The sequence below is a fragment of the Felis catus genome, chromosome A2, assembly GCF_018350175.1.
Source record: "Felis catus isolate Fca126 chromosome A2, F.catus_Fca126_mat1.0, whole genome shotgun sequence".
NCBI classification, from domain to species: Eukaryota; Metazoa; Chordata; class Mammalia; order Carnivora; family Felidae; genus Felis; species Felis catus.
Window position 1 is genome coordinate 87606726 of NC_058369.1, and position 20401 is coordinate 87627126.

Below are 20401 nucleotides of genomic sequence, written 5' to 3' on the forward strand. Positions count from 1 at the left end.
AAATAAGTAAGTCACAGGGATGAAAAGTGCAGCATAGGGAATCCATTCAATACTGTAATACACTTATTGTGGCGAGCATTTCACAACATATGTAATTGTTGAATGACTGTTATACATATGAAACTAATGATATATTCTATGTCAATTACACAGCAATCAAAATTTTTAAAAAAGAAAAAAAGAAAAAGACATGTCTGAAAAGATACTAAGTCGTTAGTATGAAGTACATGGGGGAGAGAAAGCTATTTCTCTTCAGACACTTCAGTACTGTATGGATTGTTATATACATAACAGATACATATATATATGTATCTGTTATATATATATATGCACGTATATACTACTTCTATAATTGAAATTATTGGAATTAAGTTTTAAAAGTAAAATAAACAGCAATTAAGAAAAGAAAAGGGAGAAAATAGCAGACCAGATGATGTAAATTCTAGTTATTTTGTATTGCTGGGTCTCCAGCAACTGACCCAAAAACTGATGAATTTTACTCAAAGCCACAGATTCAAAAGTTCTGAAGGAGGAAACATTGGTACCTGAGGGATCAGTAGAGAAGGTGTCCTGACCTGAAGACTCGCATGGCCACACTGTGCTAGTCAGTAGGACTGATACTTCTTAATGATGGTTAGCAGCACCTGAGAACATTGATCCTTATGTCTCTTGATGAGAGAGCCCCGAGACCTCTTTGCTCAGTAATGAATGCAAAAAGAACTAGCTATCTTGTGTAATATGAGGAAAATTAGCTCTGGAAAAGACGGTCAGAGATCAAGAAATCTAATAACATTGGTGTTTTCTGGTAGAGAGAGAAAGATATATATCCTACACAGCGGTATATGGCCACGCACGAACCTAGGCAACTACAAAGTTGTGTGATGAAAAGGCAGTAAAAGAAGCAATACTTAAGGAAGAAAAGCCTTATACAATAGTAATCACAAAATTATTGAGATGTTTTACATTTTTTCATACTGACTTCTTGAAATCCACTGTTTTTTCACACTTAAAATAATCTTAGGTTGTTAGCCACAGTGCTCATTAGCCACATTTGTCCAGTGACAATCTTATCAGACAATGAATCTCAAGAGAAAGAGCAGAATATATGAGAAGCTGGTCAGAATATAAACTGATACAAATGCCTGGAGAACAAATTTAAGATATAGATAACCGAAGGTCCAGCAATCCCACTCATGGGAATGTAGCAAAGGAGTCTACACCAAACTGTTGGGAGAAGCAAGGATTAACAACCACCTTAGATGTTCATAATGTTCACAGAGTAAAGTCTTTGCATTCCCTGGCAGGAATGTAATAGTATTTCTGGCAGCTGCAGCAAGTATGCTTTATGTCCTCACATTCACTATATATGAAGGCAGGTACATCACTCAGTCTCTTTCACGTGTAAACAAATGGTGACCAGTTGGTGGACTTATCTGGAAAGAAAAATAATGCAATGATGCTGGCCTCTACACTTCTAAACCTCTTCATCTGCCCATCCTTCTAAATCCAACCATGTAACACATCCACCACTGTTCTGTGAGCTCCAAATGTGACCTTGCTTTGATGCAAATATTAGCAAATTTGCTGATATTAAAGTCCTAGTAATCACCAACTGACACAACTTACAAGTAAGAGAGGACACACCAAGAGGCATTTGTTTTTGAGTTCCCTAGGTCACTCAAACATATTACAGGAGAGAGGGGCACGGGCTCAGCCTCTGGGGCTTGATAGCTGCCCCCCTCTGATAGTCATTTTCCTGATCTCTAAAATCACTGTAAAACCTACCCAACAAGGCTGTTGTGAGGAAAAGGACTGTCTACTACCAGCCTGTAGCAAAAGGGGGGAAAAAAAAGAAAAAAAAAAAAAAACAGCAACAACGATAGCAGTTTACCTTTTCCCATAATGCCTGGACAATATTTTCTCTAGAAATCATCTATTTGCCTTTAATATTCAAACAAAATGGTAATAAAAGAAATATAAGTCAAAGGAACAATATGATAGCAATTTTAGACTTCCAGATTAACAAATATCATTTTAAATGTTTTTCTTCAAGTATGGAGAAGATTCAGTAAGAAAGGAATCACGTGACACCAGTGGTGGCAGTGTTAACTGCCTTATCGTCGCCAAAGAGAATCTGACACTGCAAGGTCCTTGTCCCCTCCTTCAGTAACATCAGGACTGGTAAGCTTTCCTTGGGAAACAGTGAAAATACAATATATTTGCATCCAAAAATATAACTCATTTATAAGGAAAAAAATGAAACCTAAATCCCTAATATGAGAAGAATGTGTATCCATGTATCAAAAAAATTAAGTAATATTTAAATTAATATTGAAAGAACATATCCATGTATCCAAAAAATTAGGTAATACTCATTTTAATAATATTTAAGAAGAGTTTAATCATGTTAATAAATGTTATATAATCACCTGTTAAGATTGGGATAGAGAACTATCAATATAGAATAGAATATTAAGCACGTAAAAAGGCATAGAAAAAAGACTAATGGAGAAATTGCTTTTTGATTAAATTTGTTTAAACAAAAATCTATTTTAAATCCCTATTTGGATTTTCTGACTAAATATACACTTAATATAAAGGCAACATATCAAAAGTCTCCTAAGACTTAAGAACCAAAAATTGTGCTTCTACCCACAAACTTGTCAACTTTCTCATGTAAGCTAAAAAGGGCTAGCAGGCGTCCCTCTCTGCCAGGGATGTCAGAAGTATTCACAGGGAATGCAGATCTCCACTAGGTGATTATTTTAAAAATAATTATTGGTAGAAGAGTTTCCTACTTATTGATTTTTTATTATTCTTTCAGTCTTCAGTTTGGTGTGTATGTATGTACTTATGTGCTTTTGGGTGCTGAGAGATATGTGTGTGAGTGTGTGTGTGTGTATTTATAATTTTTAAAGAGTTAAGTAATCGTTTTTAAAGTAAAAGCAGGATATGTGTTTGCCAAACTAAGAAACAAAGTGCACGCCCATTAGGCTTTCCTTGAGTATTTGATAGACAATGCAGAAGCCACCTCGGCTAGAGAACAAAGATCTGAAGGGATCCCAGTTACACCAGTGGGTCTTAATTGGCTCAAAAGGCCCATTTGTTGCCTGGTGACAAATATATGCTAGCTATTCCTACATCATTTAGGCCATGCATAATCATCTTACTAAAGAAGCAAAATTGCGACCCTAGAACTTCCTGAAACATGAGGAGACATGGTTTTAAGTTTTATTCCCATAGTACAAAACTCCTTTTGAAAGGTATAGTAAAAACATTAAGATAAACATCCACTATGAGTAATTATGAGTCCTTTTTTGCATTTGAACTGAAGTAGAATTATTAAAATTCACTAGGTAAATGGATTGTCAATTTAGGCTGTTTTTCTCAGGATGCTTCCAAATTCTCTAAGACTAGCTCTTTCAGAAAGCCTTGCTGCTGCTTTTAAAATTAATAACATGTGTCCTGAGCTACCAGAAGTTAAAGCCTAGATGCCTTTTTCCTTGCTATCAGAGGCTAATGGATTACAGTGTCATTTATACAAACTTGGCATCAAACAGTTAAACCTTGAAGCTTAGGCTGAAGTCTGGCTACACCCCAGGGCCCTCGGGTAGACCTTGGCACAGCTCAGGTGTTGTGGGGGATGCTGTGCATGAGAAACAGGAAGCAACCTCAGAGACAGGTGTGTTTGAGGGCTGTGCGGGGGAGGGGGAAATACTCTCTGTAGCTCCATAACCCATATAACCAGCCCTTCTCACCACCAGAGGAACAGAACAGCAAAAGGGGAAGGCGGGGTGGTACCCACGGGAAAAGAGGTGCTGCCTCACGGTGATTAGGTACAGCGGAAGCAGAGGCTTATAATATGAAGTTAAATGTGCTTTATTAGAAAAATACATGGAAACAGTTGAATCCTTACTTAGAAATACCATTTATTTGCATTGCAGGCATAAAATCTGAGTATTTTCTGAGCGTGCCCTCTAAAACTAGAATGAAAGAGCAGAAAATATTAGGTAACAAGAAACAAATATCAAGCAGAGGGGAGAAAGCACAGAAATACGGCAACAATCAGGGAGAAGATGCTTTCCTAATCGCTCCTAACTGAAGGCAATGAGCAGAGATTAGCAGTTAAGAACTCTGGGACAGCACCACGACTTAAGCCTATAAATCGTATCTACAATTTTCTGGAAATATATGTGCACGTACGCACACACATATGCAAGCACAATGTGCCTTCTTTTCAACTAACTCCTTCTGCCAATCCTCTGAAGTCCTTTGGGGTAATAGTAATAGGGATACTTGAACAGTGATTAACTCAACTAACATCATTCACTCCCTTGATACTGGGTCAGCCAATGGACGTTACCTAAAGACCAGAGGGCACTAAGGCCTTACACTAACTGAAAACTTCATACGGATTAGCACAGTTAAGCTAAGCTAGGAGCCCTAGCCAACCGCTTTTGTTAACACCAGATTTTTTTCTCCTCTGAAACATGATCTCCTCTGAAACATGTATATACAGACACATTTGTACAAACAAAGACACACACAAACACATACACACTCAAGTCCTCCCTCCACACTACAGTGTTTTGTTTTTGTTTTTTTTTTAGCGTGCCCAAAATACATTTTAAATGCAGACATTATGTTTTGTTTTTAGTGATGCAATTTGTTTTATAAGTATTAAACTGCACTGTGTTGACACCTTAAGACTCCTCATTAAAGGGTACAATTCTGCAAGTCTATGAAATACAAAATTTTCTGCTTCATGAATACACAACCAAAAACAACTCTTCTAAATATATGGAAGAAATTTAAGGTTTGCTTTTTGTTTTGCTTTTGCATTGAATCCAAAACACTGCAAGTAATAATTATAGTTGTTACCATTCAGGAAGTGCTGAGGGAAACCAAATTTTATCTGCCTTTTCAGTGGATCTTAGTTAACTTTATTCATCACAGATAAAGAAGATAAAAACGTGCTTAAATCTTTAGAAACAATACTTTCATATGGTGTTAATAATGTCAAAGCAACCTAAGTCTTTTAAAGGTAAAAGAATAAAAATTGTATATGGTTTATTCTTTTAAAAAACTTAACTTGAAAACAACACCAGAATCTCTAAAGCTTCTTTTGTGTAGTTGCTAAAATCTGTTCAATTTTTCCATTCCAATGAATCACAAAATCAAAGAGCACAGAAAAAAATAATCCTTAAGTATTTTTGATGTGTGTAAGACAATGAACAATTACTTAAAATTCAATGTCTAAATATTTATTAACCATCTGACACAGCAGCAAGCGTTTAATCCCTGTTACCCAAGATCCAAATATTCATTCCAATAGCCCTAACACATTACTAACGCTTATAGATTCATTCTTCTCTAACTGTTAGGTAGAAATTTGCCATCTGCTGTTAGGTCATTTACATTTGGAGAAAATGTCTCATCATCCCATAAAAAAAATAAAAGTAAATAAAAACACAATTTCTTGACATCAGTTACTGAACCCCAGGTATCTTTTTTTTTTTTTTTGGCACATTTCTTAAACAGTACTCTATTATATTTAAGCCAGATAACAGTGCCAAAGAGAATTATAAAAAGTCTAGACATAGTATGTTTGAATCAGTATTTTCTAATAAGCAATATTAACTTACACTAAGTTCTTAAGAATTTTGTAAAATGACAGACCTCATGTTGTTTTGGGATCTGCAAGGAACCAAAACTTTCTTTAAGGTAGGAGAGACAGAAGGGATTGGAGATAATGGGAAAGGTAAATTAGAACCTTATTTGGCGTTAATGAGTGAAAACCGGATACGATTCCAAAGCTACAGGTCTTTAATTCATGAAGGAATGCGATAATTGTTATTTTAAATTGTCAACTTATTTCATCTTCTTACTTCTGGTGCATAATCCAGAAAAATACAAATTATATGAAACTTCAGTAATGAACTAAGCATGTAATAAGTAATTGAAACTTCTTCTATGACATCACTATTAATATACCTTCTTTACTAGAAATGTTTTTGTTTATTTTTTGGAGGGTTTTTTGTCTAGAAATTTGGTTAACAAAATATTTCACAATAAACATGATAGAGTCACATCTGTAAATAATATATAAATTGCTTACCTCAGTCAAGTGTGGCATAGGGTTAAATCCACAGAGATTACACACTTGATTCTTGCATTCGGTGCAAGTATTGAAGTTAGGAGGATCCTTAGAACCTATGTTGAGTTCAGTCTTGCAGAGAGGACAGGCTGATTCTGGTTTGGGAGTTTTCTCCAATTTGGGGGGAAGGACAGCCTTTTGAGGCTCAGCTGTTAGAGGTTTGCTATCCTTAACAGGCAGAGGATTCTTTTCTGTTTCTGTTCTTTTTACTGTTGGAACTGGTTCAGATTTGGGTTCTAATTTTTCAGCTACTGGAGCTTTTGCGTCCTTTTTCACAGGTACAACCTTTGCAGGTGCCGGTGGTACCTGACCTGTGGATTTGGGTGGCCCCTGAGAAGGAGGTGGCTGTGAAGGAGGAGGGCCCTGTTTTGTTGGGGCTCCAAGAGCACTCTGAGATTGAGACCCAGGCTGGCCTGCTGTGGAGATTAAATTTGATGCCTGGCTGAAGATTGATGCTCCAAACCCAAAGAGTTTTCCAGTCACAGTTTCTTGAGGAGTCGTGGGCTGCGATTTAGGGGCATCGGTAATACTTCCCAGATTCAGACTGAAACGTCGCGACTGCTCCTGAGGCTTTGGGGGCTGCTGAGCTGTGGGGGCAGTTGGGCCAGTGGGAGGTCGTGGGCCTGCGGGTGGAGGTGACCCTTTTGGCATCGGCTTGGCATCTGGCTTAGGACTCATTTTGGTTTGTGCTTTCTTGGGCTCTTCTCTCTTCTGAACTGGATCAGCTTGTTTTTGACCTTTGCCCTCCGGGCTGGGCCCAGGATGTGAAATAATTTTCGAATCTGATGCAGGTCGGGGTATGACTTTAGAATCAAACGGGGTGACTTTTTCTCCCGTTGGTGGAAAACTCTGGGAGGGTTTGGCAGCGTCTGTTTTTAGAGGAGGGGTTATTATCTCTTGATCTTCCAACTGTACTTTGGGGCTTGGAATATCAGGTTGTGCTGCTACTGACGATGAAGACGCGACGTCTGCGGCTGGCTTTCCCGTCTTGGGCTGCTTTGGTTTATCATCAGCCACGGGGACCTCGGCCTGCTCAGAGGGAACCGAGGGCTCTTTGGGAGGGGCTGGCTTGGGCGAAGACTCTGCCGCCGCTGGAGGTTGCCTGGCGGCAAGTGGGGGAGAGCCGTGAATGGTCGGTTGTTTCACTAGAGGTGGGGGCCTCTTAGACTCAGGTGCCTTCGAGATCTCCTGCTTGGGTACAGTATCCTTCTTTGGAGAAGTGTGCTGTGGCTGTGGGGATGGTTTGCTCACGGCAGATGCAGGACCAACAGGGGCAATCTTCGGTTTAGGCTGAGGTGATGAGGGAACTGGAGCCAGGTCACCTCCGAGAGCTCTTTTCATCTGACAGTTTAAACAGAGCCACTCTTTTATCTAGAAATAATATAAAATAATGGTCAGTGAGAGAGTAACAATGTGAAAACACAAAAACATTTTTAAAAATGCATGGTACCATTTGACGCTATGTCGCTCATCATTTGAAACATAAAATATAGATCAAATTAGTTCACTTAGTTTATATTAAAATATTAACATGTTGAGGCACCTGGGTGGCTCAGTAGGTTAAGCATCCGACTTGGGCTCAGGTCATGATCTCACGGCTAGTGAGTTCAAGACCCGCACGGGGCTCTGTGCTGACAGCTCAGAGCCTAGAGCCTGCTTCGGATTCTGTGTCTCCTTCTCTCTCTGCTCTTCCCTGCTCATGCTCTCTCCCTCTCTCTCAAAGGTAAATAAACATTAAAAAAATTAATAAAATTAAATATAAAATGTTAATTATACTGAAATATAATTAATGAACCTCAGAGACTTAAACACCGTATATTTTAAGGAAAATAAAAAGTAAACATAAAAATATTTTTTTTCTAATATTAATTTTGTTGTTCTTTGCCTTTGATTCACTGAAAGCATGTTTACCACTAGGAACAGAAAACACTGTATCATAAAAAGAAGAGTTATAACATAATAGATTCCATAAATCAGTTACATTAGATATTTTCTCTATTGATGGCTCATGAACAGTTTTCAGTTATATAACCCAGAGTACGCTTGTCAAATTATTAACACATTGCTAATTTCTTAAATTAGCAGAGCATTACATTCCCCTCCAAGGCAACATAATCAAATGTGTGAAAACAAAAATTATTAACCACACTGGGTTAGAAAGAAAACATTCTCTGTTAAGAAAATAAGGAAAAAATAATGGCATCCCTTCAAATTATCATAAATAATACCATGATTTTACAGAGGAAATATTTTTTCTTTAAAGTTTTATGAATATACTAGAAAGAGCAATATAACTAAGCAATATATTGATTTAACCGGTGAGATACGTATACATGTGAAATATACATAACACACACACACACACACACACACACACACACGCACAGCTTTAGGAGTAAGTTGATCTGCTCATTTCATGTCACATCAATTATGAAAAGGAGACGGTGAATTCAATACTTATTTCAGAATATAATTTAAAACTACCTATGTCTAACATTTACTTTTTTTTTTTTTTTTAAGAACAAGAGAGAGTGCACTAGTGGGGGAGAGGGGCAGAGGGAGAGAGAGAATCTTAAGCTAAGGGCTCCGTGCTCAGCACGAAGCCCAACATGGGGCTGGATCAAGAGTCGGCCACCCAACTGACTGAGCCACCCAGGTGCCCCTTCACCTTTTTTTTTTTAATTTCAAAATAATTTATGCTTATAATACAAAATTTTAAATATTTCCAAAATCATTTAGAATGTCAAATTCTATGTCATGTAATCTTTTCCACCCAAAGTAACCAGTGTTACCAGTTTGGCACCGAGGTTCTTTGTACAGAATTCTACATGGTTGAAAACTAAATGTATGGAGCATTGATACCAGAAAAGTTTTCTATAGTACAAAAGTGTCAAGTGTTAGGCTGGCAAAAAACATACACTTTACCTGCAAAGAATTTTCTTTTGAAAAGAAATGGAACTAACTTTTCCCAAACTCTTAATTTTTTTAAATTATTTCACAGTTCATATTGTTAAGCATTTAAAAAAATTTTAATGTTTATTTATTTTTGAGAGAAAGAGAGACAGAGCATGGGTGGGGGAGGGGCAGAGAGAGAGAGGGAGACAAAGAATCCGAAGTAGGTTCCAGTCTCCATGCTGTTAGCACAGAGCCCGACTTGGGACTTGAACTCTTGAGCCCTGAGATTATGACCTGAGCCGAAGCTAGACAATCAACTGAGCCATCCAGGCACCCCTATTAAGTTTTCTAATAAAAAAAATTTTTTTTAATTCAAAAAATTTTTTAAAATTTTACTGAATTTTTTCTTAATTATTAAAAAGGCTTTAAAATAAAAAGCACACAGAAGTTATTTAAACTCATTCGCCAGTATGAAAGGACTTATTTTGCAATCTCATGGTCAGGTAAACTTTTGTTTAGAAGAGATTAAAAAAGATTCTCAACTCTAACATCTTATTTCTGTTTAAAAGTGTGAATCATAAAGTAAAATTAAAATATTTGTTAAAAATAGGTAGAAAGTAACAGAAGTAAAGAGAACATAGACCGACTTGCAGCATGAATGAGAATTGGTTTTCTTTTGGTGTACAATATTTTAAAGCATAAGTGTTAAACTTGTGAATTTTTTGTTTTTAAGGAATACAGAAAATAAATTGATGGAAATATTTACTAAAAACTTGTAAAAAAAATAGGTAGAAAGTACTTGAGCGTTCATTACATTTATTTTCAATATGGCAGTTGAATATCTACGTACTTTTATATTACCTTTATGTTTCTGTATGTTTGAAGCATCTCACATAATAACTTTTTATACATATAAATATTTGAATCCCAAAAGAGAAACAATTGCTACTTAAAAGGTAAGCTAGAAGGGCGCCTGGGTGGCACAGTTGGTTAAGCGTCCGACTTTAGCCAGGTCACGATCTCGCGGTCCGTGAGTTCGAGCCCCACGTCGGGCTCTGGGCTGATGGCTCAGAGCCTGGAGCCTGTTTCCAATTCTGTGTCTCCCTCTCTCTGCCCCTCCCCCGTTCATGCTCTGTCTCTCTCTGTCCCAAATATAAATAAAAAACGTTGAAAGGTAAGCTAGAATGTTAGGAAAGATTCACTCGATTTTACCCCCTTCTTGATGGACAGAAATTCCTCCATAAATATGCATCTACCTACTTGACCATCTCCCCTACTCTCAATGACACTTGTGCTGTTCTATTGTTTATTTTTTCTCATTTGTCTTTTTCCACAGCCTTCACTGACACCAAACCACCTTATAATCATGCAGTCAAACAAGATAAAAGAAACTATAATTAAAAGCATAATTTTTTACCTAGTCTCTCTCATTGATTTTTTTCTACAAAATATTATGAGATGTACATCCATAATAACCACCTTAAATCACAAACTCCTAGGGTTAGTGGCTTGCATTATAATTAAATTGCTCTTCTTCTTTTTGACAAGTGTTATGGCCAAAGTCGATGTAAAATTCATACACTTATTCGTTTTTAATTTTTTTAAGTAAGCTCTACTTTAGCCCAACATGGGGCTTAAACTCATAACTCTGAGATTGAGTCTCATGCTCTACTAACTGAGCCAGCCAGGACACCCCACCTATTCATTTCTTTATTCAAGTATTTATCGGGTAACTTCTACTTGGCCTATGGCACTGAATAAAAGAGAAAAAATCTCTAGTCTCCTGGAGGCTGGATTACAGAAGAAAAATCAGATAAGAAACAAGTTAACATGTAATATAACTTCAAGGTTATTACAGGTATATATTAAGTGTCATCAGATACTATATCTGATGATACTGTAATGACTCCTTTTTTCCTTTCATCCTGCTAGGAAACTTCCTAGTTTCCTTCCACTCTCCCCCTTGAACACTTCCTTGGATTCATTTGGTTTTTTCAGCAAAATATTCAGTCTCCGTGCAATGTGAACGTTGGAGTTTCACACATAGCTAGCCAGTAGGCTCTCACTCCACCTTGAACCACTGCAAAATTAGTACACTACCATAGCATATCAAATGCATAATTTATATTAAAACTTGGAAACATTCTATATTGCCCTTATTCCAAAATCAAATGTGTCCTTCTAGTTTATGAATGCATATGACTCTTGTTTCCACATAAGGACACAAAGCAGAGTCAGGAAGAAAGGTAGAAAACCCAAGTCACCTCTTCTTCTCTTTTTCTCTTAATACACCCTTTTTTTTTGAGAGATTCCACGGTCCCAACTTTTATTCTTTTAATGACCATATTTTCTTCACTTGGATAAACAACACATAAAAAACATTTTGACGCCTCCGTGTTCCTCCTCGCCACGAGAATACAGGTTAAAATCATTGTAGAGATCACAGTATGAAAAGCTTTTTATCCTCTTAGGATTTTTTTAGAAAGAGCCTCCTTTATATTTAATTCTACTGGCCAAATCCATTGAAAATAGAAATGATTTGCATCTCAGCGCTTAATCTAGTCCTGGAAACAGTGGCATTTTCAACTCCCTGATCAACTGAAAAACAAAAACAAAAGCAAACCTCCCATACACTGAGAAAATGAAAAAGTCCACAACCCTCCCCTCGCTGCCCCCCACTTCCAGCATCACAAACCACCTTTAACTTTTCTGTGGGCAGTGTCTTTCACGATGCACACAGAGAAATAACAGTGCCTTTGGCCTCTCAGTCCTTGGCATTATAAATCCCATAGTATTTGCACTGCATTCTCCATTATTCAAGTGTGTCTACGCTGCTTATGAAAGGTACTTTCCCATTCATCTTTGCACGTTTCCAAAGCCACTGTCCCTCACTTGGCCTTTGTGATTGCTCAGGTACTTTACACCCTCACAAAAACATAACCCAGGCAAAATGAACAACCACAGAAGGGGGTGACTCTAACTACTTCCCCTCACACCTCGATGCCTCTCCCAAAACTGTGAAATAAAGTTAATCTTTTGCAAGAAATTGAAAGTATCTCATTTCTTTAATGTTATCATGCTAGCACTTATATCATCCTTCTATTTCCGAATCTATATCCCCTAAAAAGATGGTAAGCAACGAATGTTAAGGACTTTCTATCTAGGAGTCTTTCTATCGACCCCCTGGGGTCTAACTAACCCTTTAAGCATGATAGATGTCCACCGTTTTTGAGCTGGTTTGAATGAAATAAATTAGCTGAGAACGTCTGTGCTCTTCAAGCTACAGCTTTCCTGTATTTACTCTGCTAATTCCCACTGTTTACGCAGTTTGTATGACAGGTTTCGGCCTTCATTTTCTGGTTACATGCCAATCTCCCCAGAACCTGACCAGATACCTCTGCCCATGGACAATCTATTCCCATTTTGATTCAAACTGAAGGAGTCCCTCATAATCACCATACCTGCTAACCATACATATTTTCCCTGCCCAGAGGCAATTACTGTCTTGCTTCATTTCTAAAATTAAGCATTTGTCTCTAAGTCTGAGGAAAATTAACCTGAATTAATTGCCATCAGTACCTCAGACACTCGCTGCCCGTTCTATTTGGTACCCATGCCTGTAATACAGTTGGTTCTCCTATTTCTACATGATTGGATCTTCAGTCCAATGTAGCCATAAACAAGGATCTTAGAACACTTCAGTCCTTATGACTTCTTCCCCATGCCACAGAAGTCAGACAATATTCAAGACCAAGGCTGGTTCACAGAAGAAACCCTCCACCAATATTTCATCAACAAGTTTCCAGGTCCCTTGCCACAACTAACACCTATTCCCTAACAATGCACTATACTCATCCACATCCACCTGATAAATGATGGGAAAAATGAAAGAGACAATACCAGGGAAGCCTACAACTATATCGATGTGTCCAAGAACTCTTATCTTCAATATATAAACATTAAAATGACTGAGTACAACTTTACTAAAAAAAAACACATCCTGCTTCAGCTATTTGCAATTCTAGAGTTTACATAACAAAAGGAAAAAATAGTCATCTTTTGCTTTCCCCACCCAAAGCTTTACTTACAGAAAGTATACAAATGAATTCAAGGTCTGGAGACACAAGTGTTTAATGAGCTACTCTAATTCAATTAGCTCTTTGGAAAGGAATAAAAGAAAGGAATAAAGTTGTTCATTCACTCTTCTAATTTAATACGCTGCATAAATGGGATAAGAGACTGGTTAGCCAGGATTTCTGCTCATTCTGAGGTCACTATGTATTCTAGCGTACTCCTGCATATAATTAATATAATACACCTCCTTGTTTAATCCAATCCCCTGGGTTCTACTTTGTTGAACCTTTGTTTTTTATCACAGCTGTGAAATACAGTAACACAACTTCATTATCTAAGGACTTTGATGAATAATCATAAATGTATTATTTAAATGTTTTAAGAGGTATCACTTAAGTTTGTGAACTGCATATAGAGTTTCAATTAATGTTGCCACTTTCAAACAAAGTTAGAGAAACTTTTGATTACTAAAATAGTATATTCTGATTTTTAAGAGTGTGTCTTCAGTAATAATTTAAAATAATTAACTCAATACATCTAAGCATCAAGGTGAGTTGGCAAATGTTGGTGTTCTAGAATTAAAGAATGCTCTTGCTCAAAACTGTTATTACTGTTATTAATCTATTTAGCTAAAAATTTCTCAAAAAAAAAAAATGTCTAGAAGCCCTAATGACTAACATCCAGTCTTCACTGCCCTCTAGACTGCAAATTTTAAACACAAAGTCTACATAAGATTTATAATGCAATCTCTGTTCAACATAGCATGCTGCTGGAAATAATGGAACATCAAAAGAATAACACGATGTTGGGAATTTATATGTGTTGATGTGCACAACAATTCACATGAGCTGCAGAATAAATTTTCTTCAATCATGCTTTCATCCTGTCCCTATAAAACAAAACTTGCTGGGTTCCTACTTCTGGAAGCATAACAACTAAACTTTTCTGCAGACCAAGACGTCTATAGGTACCATTTACTGTCACGGCAGTATCCTCTTTCTGTCTTATGTTAGTCATGATGCACAGCCCAATGTGTACTCCTCCTCCACTTACCTGAATATTACCCATCTTTACAGGCCACAATGGATTTCCTCCTTTACCACTTAATATTCCAAGGTCTATACTTCTCAGCTCTCACTACCATAGTATGAACCACAGCACTTAGACTCCGATTTAATTTTCTTTTTTAATTTTTCAGTTTAAAATGTTTTTCCAATTATTCCTTCTTCTCTCCTCTCATCACATGGACTCAAATGGAGCAACCACTTCTCATGATTTAATTACTCTGAATTTTTTCCTATTTTTCATCAAATTCTCATCAAGTATTTACTGAGTATGTTATTTATATTTTATATTGTACTATTTGTATTGTTTTGAAGTCCATAAAAGACATAATTGCATAACCTACATTATATAATAATGCAATGTATCCTATTATAAAGAGGAAACCAAGCTATCACTTGAAAACATTCTGTTTTCTGCTATTCAAGGACTGCCCAAGCCACAGGACCTCCTCCACAGAGGCAGTTACTCACTGAGAGCAGTTTGGCTGCAGATGGCTCGCTGTAGCTGACATCTTTAGCTGTGCATATTAATGCACAATTTATTTTGGCTAAAAACAGGGCACTAGCATTCCTCAGAACTGTGATGACATGCTTAGCAACTTGGGCAACAGTTTAGTTTAAAATGGTCCATCCAGAAGTGGGAAGGATACTTTCTCTCTGAAAGTGTGCAGATTACAAATTTCTGCTGCATAATTCAGTAACCATTACCAAACCTCATGAAATATACACTAAACATAAAATGTTTTCCTTCTTAAAGCATAATAACGTTCAGCAAACACTAACATATGCAAATCCTAAAAAAAAATCAGATCAATTAAAAAAAGCACAGTTTGGGGAACCTGGGTTGGTTAAGCATCAGACTTTGGCTCAGGTCATGATCCCATGGCTTGTGAGTTCAAGCCCCGCATGGGGCTCTCTGCTGTCAGCGGGAAGCTGGCTTTGGATTTTGTCTCCCTCTCTCTCTGCCCCTCCCCCACTCGTGCTCACTCTCTGTCTCTCTCACAAAAATAAACAAACATTAAAAAAAAAAAAAGCATAGTTTAATGTTTGTCAGTGCAGTCCAAAACAAGAAAACCACTTTCACCAAGCAAAACTTAAAAAATAATTACACTACACAGACATGAAAATATATTTGTACTCTATTACAGTCACACAGAGAGGAGAATCCCTAATCAGTCAAGTGAACTTACATACACTATGCATTAACATTTCTAAACGGTCTCTCATATGGCAAATTACAACTTTTAGAACTTTAATGATTAACATACACCTTGAGCTATCACACAGTTTTGAAGCCTGTGATACAATAATTCCAATTAGGCTGTGTCTGCAAACAGCTTGTTGAATTGTCCTCTTATTTCATTTAAAAATGAAGATATAAATTCCATTAGTAAAAAGAACCAAAGGTCACATAAACATTGTGAACGCATTATACATGCTGAAAGCTATGTATCTTTTTTTTGTTTATTGCTACATATCTTTTTTTTTAAGTTTATTTATTTTTGACAGAGAGACAGCGTGCACACTCACAAGCACGTGTGCAAGTGGGGGAGGGGCAGAGAGAAAGAGAGAACTTGGGACTTGAACTAATGTGAGATCATGACCTGAGCAGAGGTCAAGAGTCAGGCACTTAACTGTGCCACCCAGGCACCCTTCAAAGCTACAGATCTTTAATTCAGTCAGATGCTCACTGGAATTAAGATAATCATTTGTACATTGAGTTGGAAAGGAAAAAAAATACGTTTTCAAACAATATACTAAATGCTTAAAGTATATTAAGTTTTTGTAAAAAACAACAAAATTTCATGAGTATTTTAGCCTCTTTTAAGCTTTCTGTGAGTGGGAGCCACTTATAACTTGTATTTACTCAAATTTTATGTAGTTGTACATATGCCCATTTTCAAGAATGTCTTTAAGGAAACTCTTATTTTATTTTGTCATATTCTATTATATTTTTAACTTTTATTTAAGTAATCTCTACATCCAAGGTAGGGCTCAAACTCACAACCCTGAGATCAACAATCACACACTCCTCCGAATGAGCCTGCCAGATACCCTGGAAAATGTTATTTTAAAATTACACTTAATAACCTTTATATTATTTTCAATTTTTTGTAGACCCCATCCACATTTTTCATTACCATTTATTTCCTTCTGACCACTTTTTAAATCCTTCTTCTGTGACGTTTAAAAACATAAATTTATACATTAAAATTTTTCCGAACTTTTGTAACTACAGAATTCCCAATCACATATTCACATTATTATGCCTACCACTGACTTATTTTCTTTTGTTGAAGCAGAAATCTGGTCTTACGAGTTGTTCCATGAATTCTGAAAATTCTAACTTTGCTGAACAAATGATACAAATGTCATATCTCCATCAATTGTTTTACAACTGATTTTTAAAATCTGTGGTTTTGATTAAAGAAAAACATAGAAAAAGTGGTTAATTGTTTTATATTCAGGTGAGACTGGATCTTATCTATATAAACTTCATTATATTCTATTCTACAAACAAGTTTCCATCCTCACTTGCTAAATTATCACCCCTCCTTTTAGACTCTGAGTTCAATTCTTGACACTGAAAAAAGTTATCAACTTCATCATCTATATTTTCAAAATCTAACAGAGTGGCTCACAGTTTTCTTAAAGAACAAAAAGAACTCAGCAGTATAAAGCTCTGGTTTGAGCAACAGTGAGTAGGAAGGTTTAAAACCACTGTTCTTGGACCTCAGTTTTGTTTACACTAAATTCCAAAAATAAACTGCCGCCAAGTAAATTTTTTTTTAACTTTAAGAATATGTAAAATTTACACACATGCACACATTCTTTCTTTAACCTACAAATTTAAGGAGTGGTCTATTTAAAGAGAACATGGTCTCTTATAAAAAATGATGCTAAATTTGGGGTCAGCAGATCTAAGTTCTTGTATGGGATTCACTACTAAGTAATTTTGTGACCGTATAAGTCACCTCAAGTCCCTAACTTCATTTTATCACTGACAAATGGAGTTAACAATAATGACACTATCCCTACTTACCTTTCAGAATTTTTATAAAGATTCACAATAATGATAATAAAAAAATGTTTATCTACTAGTTTCAATTTCAAAGCACTTCCACTTATACCGCCAAATGTGATTTTTTACTTTATGAATATTTTTAGATCTAAGAAAACTAAATATTCAGAAAAATAGAATGGCCTGATCAAACCATACATCAAGTAAGCAGCCGAGCTAGGGTTCATATGCACACTTTTCAAGTCTAAAATCCCATACTGCTTCCAGTTTTCCAAAGGGCCATCTGATGGTTAATTTATAAAGAAACACTGAAGATTTCAAATGACTTTACAATATGAGTTCTGATGGCTTTACTCTCTTTACTCACCTTTAAAATGTGAATACCACCTTATTAAAAGAGCATTAAATGACAAAAGTCATATAGAGATCCTAGTGCACCGTCTGAAATGCATAGTGTTCAAACTAAGATCTCTCCTTTCTGTGACCAAAGACCTATATCCCTTTTTTACTAAAGGAAGAAAAAGGCAAGAAGCACTGTTTATGGGAAAGCTGTTGCTCCTTTATCAAAGGTAACTAGAACAACTTCAAAGTAAAATCAGAGGAATATCAGCAAAAATACGTACGTGTGAGGGGCAAAGCTAGGAGAACATCCCAGATCTTCTGATGCCTTAGTGATGCACTTGATGTGGGCACTACTTTAAGGAAAATAATTATAAACTTCTACCAGACTATTTACATCTTTATCTTCAAGGTACTATCTTTGACATATTTGCAAGGAAGAGCTCATTTTAATCTAAGCTAATTAAGATATGGAAGGGGAGCAAGTGTTAGATATGTTTTCTCAAGGGATGTGAACAATGAGCAAGTTAACCCAGCACTTTATTAAGTTTACTGATCCAGTAAATGATTTTGTGTAGGTGTGGGTATCTGCTTTCACAACAGAACATCTGTCCTTACCAAGTTATATATATCATCATACCAGGGCAATAATATGTAACAACAGCCTTAGTAGATATTATAAAAGCCAAAAGCTGGATACGCAGAAAGTCACCTGAAACATCTAGTCATTTAAGAGCTGAAAATGAAAAAAAACAAAAAAAGCCTTTGATGCTAATGACTAAACTTAATGGGTAGAGCATGAGAAATATTTATTTTATACAGGGAACATCCAAGTCATGAGAAAGACGTTGCAAATTGAAGCATATCAAAAAATGAGAGCTGGGGCGCCTAGGTGGCGCAGTCGGTTAAGCGTCCAACTTCAGCCAGGTCACGATCTCGCGGTCCGTGAGTTCGAGCCCCGTGTCGGGCTCTGGGCTGATGGCTCAGAGCCTGGAGCCTGTTTCTGATTCTGTGTCTCCCTCTCTCTCTGCCCCTCCCCCGTTCATGCTCTGTCTCTCTCTGTCCCCAAAAAAATAAATAAACGTTGAAAAAAAAATTTTTTTTAATAAAAAAAAAGAGAGCTAAATAAATATGGTGTCTGTAGACATATTTAAGTAATATAGAGCTTTAAATGATTAACTGGGTATTTCTATTCATTTAAATTCATTAGAAAACTAATTTAAAGGAAGATAAATTCTGTTAAAATCAAGATATCCTTTACTTAAATCCTATTAATGATACCATATGGATTGTCAGAGAATAGCAAAAAAAAAAAAAAAAAAAAAAGTCCTTTAACTTCAGAATATAAGAACCTTGTATTTAGCATCAACAGCATCTATTTCCCTTCACTGGGTTCACATAAAAATGCTGTCAGTTACAGGCACCTGGGTGGCTCAGTTGGTGAAGCCTCCAACTCTTGATTTCAGCTCAAGTCATGATCTCACCATCATGAGATCAAACCCCATGTTAGGCTCTGTGCTGACCATGGAACCTGCTTAAGATTCTTTCTCTCTCTCCCTCTTTCTCTCTCTCTCTCTCTCAAAATAAAACAAATGAACAAACAACAACAACAACAACAAAACAGCGTCAGTTAAAGCATACACGGCTGTGACTAAGAATGTATTAAAAACTCACCAAATTTCCCATTACAGGCATAAGGCCCTTCAGGTCACCATTGTTATTTAGAACCCCAAATTCCTGGCACCTCATCTAGTAAAATGCTCACGCTGAAGATGTAAAAATCAAGAATCTAAATCCTTTATTCATTCTGACACATCATATAAATTGTTCCACCAATCATTTGATGAATGAGGGTTTTTTTAAGTGTTAATTGTAACATGAATTTACAAGGTTAAAAAAAAAAAGTACAAAAAAGGTATGACATTAAAGGTAAAACCTTCTCTCTCTACCACCAAGCCTAACTCTCCAGAATCAGTGTTAAGTTTTGCTTTGATTTTTTCTTGTGGTTGCCATTATAGTATCAAATAAGTTTTGATCTATAAATTTAAAATATTATGAATTTTTACCTTACTACAGAAGCTACAGTTCTTCAAGACAACCTTATATTACCACTACTTTAGGACTGTCTTAAGCGATCTCCAAGAAATTATGTTTAATGAACTATGTATTTTTAACACACAATAAAATAAGGCATAACTTTTTCAGTTTGATTTCTGTATCATGTAATATCATCTCACATTCTACCACCGTTTTGTAATCACATTTTCCATCCATTCTTTTTATTTGCCATTTTAATAAAAGAACTTCCTCTACTGATTATGATGTATGTAGAAATAGGTACACATGTACATATAGACAGAGAGAGAGGTGATAACTTGCCTGCATTCTTTCATGTGTTAACACACTCTTAAGCGCCCTCACACTCTCTCCCGATATCTTGCCGAGGTACAGAATTCATCTTATCATCCTATCTAGAAACTTAAAGAAAGTGCTCCCTATCTACTGTCTTCTATGCTGATTATGAGGATTGTAGCTGTTTGATTTCTCATCTTTTTTTTTTTTTTTTTTTTTTGTAGATGATATCATTTTTCTCTGTGGAAGCCTTTCCGGTTTTCTCCTTATCTTTGGAAATCTGATATTTTACCAGGAGACACCTATCAGTCATTTTATTAATTTTGCATGGCCAGTGGGTAGGCCTTTACAATCTGAAGACTTCAATCTTTCTTTACCTCAGAGAAATTTCTTCTGGAGCTTATCTCCACCATCTTGATTCTTTCTTTCTGTAACTCCTATTAGAGTTCTTTGATACACTCTCCATGATTTTTAATATTTCTCTTAGGGCCCCAGATC

General features: G+C 36.4%; 1 protein-coding gene across 1 annotated transcript in view; it reads right to left on the reverse strand.

Moving 5' to 3' along the window:
- The window catches only part of PCLO (piccolo presynaptic cytomatrix protein), a 417535-nt gene that overhangs the window by 381948 nt on the left and 15186 nt on the right, over nt 1-20401 (reverse strand). Inside the window, exon 3 of the mRNA XM_023250308.2 lies at nt 6119-7528. Within this exon, the coding sequence (XP_023106076.2) occupies nt 6119-7528 (1410 nt within the window). The remainder of the gene's footprint in view (nt 1-6118; nt 7529-20401) is intronic.